At 40.6% G+C, this 7,031-nt stretch overlaps 1 protein-coding gene across 4 annotated transcripts in view; it reads left to right on the plus strand.

The window, feature by feature from the left end:
* The window catches only part of ctnna2 (catenin (cadherin-associated protein), alpha 2), a 258,619-nt gene extending 252,703 nt beyond the window's left edge, over positions 1-5,916 (plus strand). For 3 of the 4 annotated variants that reach the window (XM_070914353.1, XM_070914363.1, XM_070914371.1), the window contains 2 exons: positions 3,765-3,899; positions 5,629-5,916. In XM_070914353.1, the coding sequence (XP_070770454.1) occupies positions 3,765-3,899; positions 5,629-5,916 (423 nt within the window). The remainder of the gene's footprint in view (positions 1-3,764; positions 3,900-5,628) is intronic. The other variant, XM_070914379.1, reaches the window with a different exon arrangement.
* Positions 5,917-7,031: the final 1,115 nt, after the last annotated feature.

The raw sequence follows: 7,031 nt of genomic DNA on the forward strand, positions 1-7,031 counted from the left end.
GACTGATGTGTAATTAAAAGGCTTCTCAGTAAAAAGAAAACTACAGTTTAACAGGAGCTGGCTACAGAGCAGTCAGTACCAACTGTCTTCAAAAGTTAATGCTGTCGTCGAGTAAAGATCTCAGGATTGACAGCTTTTTCAGGAAGTCAGAAAACAACTTGTAGCTTGACCGAAATACATATTTAACTTTGTTCTGAGAGATATGTGAAGTTCTTTTCTGCTTTAAATCTTATATAATTTCTCATGATATGTCAGTGTCTTACCCCCACATGCCTTTAGATGCAAAAAATATTATAAGCATTTCTGAATCCATAAAAGAACCATGTAATCCTTCTGTTAGATTAAAGCAGGGGTTTTCAAAGTCTGGCAGTGCCCCCCTTCTTTGTCTTATTTCAATTTGGTAGATTATCAAATTTTAGTACTACAGTTCCCATAATACTTTGGGGGCTGTTGCTATGGACTCAGTGGGTAACGCTATGGGTTACAACATTTTTTAGCCTACAGTATATTTGTTTACATTTTGGCAAATTGGCACCATTAAAAGTACACCAAATTAGCTATTGGCAGTTCCTGTTTGCAGTGTACCCATGCATGTACAGGCAACTACCACTGGGTTACTTTGATGTTGAAGAAAACTTAAAAATGTGATGATTTGTTGCGCTAGTTAACGGTGATACATGTTAGTTTTTCTGTTGAGAATTTGAAAGTGCAAAATGCCAGATGGTGGAGGATAACAGAAGGAAGAAGGAAAACAAGCGGAACTCTGTATGAACTAGAACACAGTAGTGCTCAGTCTTTGGTGGAGATGATGGATGAGCAAATAGAAAGATTACCAGCTTTCTTGAAGTAACTGACAGGTGATAACTTGCCATCACAGGGATTGTAGTTGTCCAGTGAGCTAGAAGGCGTATGGTGTAAGTGTGTGTAACATCCTGTTATTTGAATATGTCATTGTACCGTCGCCATGTCAGCCTTCTCTCTTTCTAACTTCTCTCTATTATACGATTGGATATGTAATGGAGCAGAAATAAGGAGAGTGTAAAGTGGCATAATTAAATAGAAACAGCAAAAACAGCAAAGTTAAAATAACAGGCTAAAAATTACTACTTTTCACACTATAATTTAGGAAAGGTCAGTCTGAGCCTGCTTATAAATGCAGCATCAGTGTGAGGTGTGACATGTGTTTTGACAGACTGCCACACTATGATAGTGTGTCGCCCTCGTCTCAGCACCAGAGTTCACATCATCTTCGTGAATTATCCATCGGCAGCGTGTTTCATTCATTTCCCAATTATGTGAAAAAACAAGTAAAACAAAAAGAGATTTCTCGCCTGTTTCTCTGGACTGAACAAGAAATATATCCAAAATGCTGAGAGAAGCACTGACATCAGGAGGAGTTCCAGAAAGGGAGTGTAAAGTCAAGCAGTGAACCACACAATTTCCTCACTAGTCTGTAATGACAACGTTTTTCACTATGATGGACTGAGAGAGAGCTAGAGAGAGCTTCAATGGGCCTGGCAAAGTAATGGGCCATACCGTTTATTTACATCAACAGGGAATCTGTGGAAGAAATGGACTATTAGTCAACTGTACAATAGGGAACAATTGTGTCATGTCTGCATCAAACTTGCCTGGGGCAGCAGCGTGTGTGTGTGTGTGTGTGTGTGTGTGTGTGTGTGTGTGTGTGTGTGTGTATGCCAGCAGTGTGGAGTGCAGTTAGCAGTGATGCTAGCCAGGACTGGCGGTGCAGTGATAATGCCCAAGGAGAAGCTTCCCTCTGCCTCACTGGCTGCTCTATGAGCTAGCAGCTCCACCTCAGTCTGCACTCAGTGCCACTTACTGAGAGGAAGCTGGAAGCTGGTGGCAGCTATGCTGTTATTTACTGTGTTGTTCAAAGTCCTGCTCTGACGGCGGTTTTAACTATAAATGCAAATCATGCATTGAACTGCTCTCTGCAATTATATGTGTAGGTTGAAAAAAACAAACATTTCATTTCGGAAGGCTGTGTTTTACTCACTATTTGTGACCATCAGTGAAGGGCACTTGTGGCCGATCAATACTATTTGTCTTCTCAGAGAGGAGAGAATATGGGCGGCCAGGAAAGCTGCAGGTCCTGGGGGGGGTATAATCATATCACCGCTCGATTTTTTAACTTGCCACCCCCCTCTACCCGAGCCCACAAGACAAGGAAATGAGCTGTGCATGTCCCCACACAGTGCTGCTGAATGTCCTAGTTAGAACCGTTTAATATTAATGGCTAGAGGAGAGGTGTTGCTACAAAATGATGCTCACAGTGTTTAAGCAGCTGATGCAGTGTTCTTAACCCACTGGGAGCTTAGTGGGCCATAGCTGACACCTGGACAGCTTCCAGATGGAATAATAAGGGAAAACTGTGTGATAGTAGGAGACCTCAGGAGGTTGTCCTCGTATTCCCTTTTGGTCCATTTGCTGCACTGTATGATCTGGTTTCTTTGCTGTTGAAGTAGCACAAAGGCCAGCAGGACCAGGTCAGAACTTCTGGTTAAAAAAAAAAAAAAAGGAGACAGAGAAGAAGAAGAGGGATACATAGAACGCATGCTGTGGAAGCAAGTCTTTATGTGTTTCAAAAGTATTATGTCCATTCACTGTTGATTGATCTGTTTTCTTCTCGGGCAACAAGCTGCGACAAACTTGTTTTATGTGAAATGAATCAGTTTGACACCCTGCAGTGTAACTCAACTTGCCTTTGAAACATCAAACTTCCAACAAACCTCCACTGAAAAAACAACAAGAAGGTTGAGCAACATCTTCCAGGCTCAGTGAGAAGAAATTAAATTAGCGACCCAAAATGCTGGAACCCCACTGTTTTTGTTGGGATTGTTGTTCTTCAGACGCCATTATTCCTATAACAATCCAATTTGACGGATAATTCACATCTCAAACCTGTTTGGGGAAAAACATACACCCTTTAAAACCATATGGTACTTCTGTAATAAGCAGCTTTAGATTTAACCAATAATGCCTGAAATGAGGCCAAGAACTTTTTGTTGGCCTTGATGGCGTTTTTTTCTGTCATGATATGTTTATGTATACTTTCTGTCAGATAACCTACAATGCATTTTGACCAGTAACTCCTAAAGGACAAATCAATTCGGTTTGTTTTCATCTCAACCCTGATGGATTATGAATTCTGACTTATATTTTGAATTGATTTCTTTCATATATTTGACTCAGATATTGGATCTACATTATCCCCATTATAGTCCATTTAAATACTCTGAAGGCTGTGTCAAAAATCACTTGACTAGTGCACAATACTGACCCTCTGCCATATTATTTGAGTGGCTGAGTGGCTTCGAGATACAGAAATTACACTCGCACATCGCTACGCCTGACAGTGATGATGCAGGATGAGGATGTCATAAGTGTCCTAAATCTCAGTTTACCAGCCAGAGATGTGTCAAAGGACGTTAAGATGTGCTCCATACTGCTTCCACAAGGCCAATCGTTAAACAGCAGCTATTGCACAGTAGCCACAATCTCCCACATTTGACATGAATCATATTTGTGCTACCTGCTTCATTCTTGTGTTACAGAATTGGGATATTGTGATGCACACAACTGCTGCTGGTGAAGACACTAAACATCAGAGTGATGAGACTTAATAAAAATATCTGCCAAGGCCTTAAAAGTGTTTCAAGCCACACTCTTCACGCTGCTCTGTGAACGCCAGTGGTCACTTATGGCTCTTGTTTCAATGTGTTTTGTGCCTCTTTTCCATTCAGTGCCCGGATTCAGCGTGCAAGCAGGATCTGCTGGCCTACCTGCAGAGAATTGCCCTGTACTGTCATCAGCTCAACATTTGCAGCAAGGTGAAAGCTGAGGTTCAGAATCTGGGAGGAGAGCTCATCGTGTCTGGGGTGAGTCTATCCATACAGAACAGCACTAGCTCCACTATCACTGAGGCTCTAGATAGGCTTTTAGGCTTGAATCACTAGACTCTGGTCAATTTGAGACATTTTTTTTATGCTCTTCATTGCGGGTGGGCAAACCTTTTAGTTCAAGGTCACGTTGAAGCTTGGAAGACCAGATGAGGGGTTGTGCAGATTAAGGCTGATGCAATTATTTCAGACCGATTACCATCTAATAATACTAGAAAGATGCAGTGCAGGCTATTTTCCATTATGTATTTTTCATGCCTCATGAAGCCTATTATCACTGCTCAAACTCATAATCAGTCAGTTATCCCATATTGCTTGCATTTAACTTAACTAATACATTAGCAGCATATTTCAAAGCTTTCAGTTTGAATGAAAAATATTTATTAGTTTGACCAATATACTTTGGTATAATGTAAGAAATCCAAATTTCATCTCTTCATAAAGCTAATAAATGCTGTTTACTACTAATACTAATGTGTTCTGCCAGCAGTCAGATGTAGATATGAGATGGTTCTCCCTTTTAAAGTGGACTTTTGTTAGAAGACAGTTCGGTCTGTGTCATTAACATGATCATGTGGTGTAGTTGGCTCTAAAACGTGACCATGCAATAAACATTTTGCTGTCTTTATTCATCGATACATCTATGTATCTGAGGATATTTTACGTAGCTTGTTTTATGTGCATTCTTTTTTTTTCAGTGATGCACCACTCCCACGTGTACCTCACTTGTGTCTGTGCAGATACTGACATTATCAAACTGCTCACATGATTTAATGTATATAGCACAAAATCACAAACGTGCCTTAGAGGGCTTTTACAATCTTAACAGCATACAATACCCTTGATACTTCTAGACCTGTCTAGAGCTTCCATTCAGATACACTGACCCACATTAAATACTGTTTCATCACGTCATCATAGAATTGTGCAATAGTACATGTAAACTCAGTTTACGAAACTACAAAACAATATAATTAAATTTAAAAGGATGTCGGTGTATCCACTAATATTTAAGAAGTCATGTGTGGTAATATCATCATGCTAACTAACAGAAGGATGATTCCTATCAGGTCTATACAGTGACACAGAAAGTACACAGAAAACAAGCACTGCTGTACTCTGTGTTGGCCAACATAGAAAAAAGTTGGTGCATTGTTTTGTAACTTCCCTATTAACTGCCTTGGTATGATTTGTTCCTATAATTAGAATCGGACTTGGCTCTTATCTTTGCTCTGGGTCTCCTTGCGTCCTGTGTCGATACAGTTCTTCATGATTTCTCGGGATTCTATTATAGTTTGTCTCACATGAAATACATAAGCCCTGCTGAGATTTTAACCTTTTCATGGTGGCCAGCTGGAGTCCACACTCATTAAATCTAAGCAGTTGACTCGTCTCAGTGTGAGGTAGGAGGAGGCCCACTGGCCGCCGACCCTTAAATGTCAGCCAAACAAAACAGACGGAGACAGAGGTACACCTGACCCCTGCCTCTGCTAATTAAGAGCTGCTCAAAATAAGATGTCATATAGCGAGCGCCATGTTTTTATCTGCTTAATTGCCAATTGCAGCACAGACCTCCTAGATACTCTGTGTAGTTAATATGTCCTGATGTACTTGTTGAGAGCATACACATTGACTTTTTTGACTTGACAATTAGTGTTTCTCTTTCTTCTTTCTTCTTTCCCCTCCAACTCTCCTTGCCCTCCTGTAGCTGGATAGTGCCACCTCCCTGATCCAAGCAGCCAAGAACCTAATGAACGCAGTGGTGCTGACTGTAAAGGCATCTTATGTAGCCTCCACCAAGTACCAGAAGGTGTACGGAACAGCGGCTGTTAACTCACCCGTGGTGTCTTGGCGCATGAAGGCCCCCGAGAAGAAGCCTCTGGTAAAAAGGGAGAAACCCGAGGAGTGCCAGACACGTGTGCGACGAGGCTCCCAGAAGAAACACATCTCCCCTGTCCAGGCCCTCAGCGAATTCAAGGCCATGGACTCCTTCTAAGAAAAAGAAAAAAAAAAGTCATGCTTACCCAAGAAAAACACAACGGTGACAAGTTGAAGAAAAAGTCCCTTTTTACATTGTGTTAACCCACCTCTGTTTGCCCCGTGTGTGCTTGGTGACACCTCAGGAGGACTACAGTACATATTAAACTGCCACACTCTGGCTCCTGTGAACACTGTGGGCCTCATGGCTCACAGGCAGCCAGCACACACACAACACTATTTATCGATCTTATTGTAGCTTAATATGTGAGAGCCAAAATGTGACACAAACTCAAGTACTTTTGAAAATATTAGAGTTTAAAAAAAAAAAAGAAAAAAGAAACATATCAGAGGAAGAGGAAGAGTGGCATTTTAAAAATTTGTGGCAGTTGATATTCTAGCTATATCATTAACGTGCTACTGACTGGCTGCTTGTATACACATTTAAACTGTCTGAATGGAAATGCTGAATGGTTCAGTAGAGGAGTTATTCTAAAAGGAATATATCAATGTTGGTATGCTCCCTCTTGATATTTTTTTTTCCAATTTGAATGTAACCTGTAGTGCTAGGAATAACTTATGTTTAAGATACCTGAAAGTGTCGGCATCCAAGTAGTTTCCTTGTTCCTGATGATTATAATAATAATCCATATGGTGTTTTTTTCCAAAGCACACTTATGGTCTGTTGTATTGCCTTTTTAAATTCAATTTATTTAATGATTACATCACTAACTATGATGACCTTGATTGGAAGTTGTGTAGCGTATAAATATAGACAGAGAGGTTTGACTAGTTGAGGTTTGCTCAGAGAATAGAAATCCCTGCATACAGTACCTTTATATTCACCCTTCTCTAATAAATCCCTCAACTTGACCCTCAAAGTTTCACGTGTCATTCTTACCGTCACATGTGCAGCACGCTGCAGTAGCTACAGTGTCAAACTGTGAGTGAGCAATACAGCAGTGATGCCTTTCATTAATCTGAAGGATCTGACATAATCATTAGTGATCACCATGCAAGACGATGAAAAGATTCCAGAGGAGGAAAAAAAAATCCATTAGTACTAAAAGCTTACAAGAATAGGCATATTGATTCAGGGTCACAGGTCAAGTCCCATTACTTCATGTGACTCGA

This window comes from Enoplosus armatus, chromosome 2, assembly GCF_043641665.1.
Source record: "Enoplosus armatus isolate fEnoArm2 chromosome 2, fEnoArm2.hap1, whole genome shotgun sequence".
NCBI lineage: Eukaryota > Metazoa > Chordata > Actinopteri > Centrarchiformes > Enoplosidae > Enoplosus > Enoplosus armatus.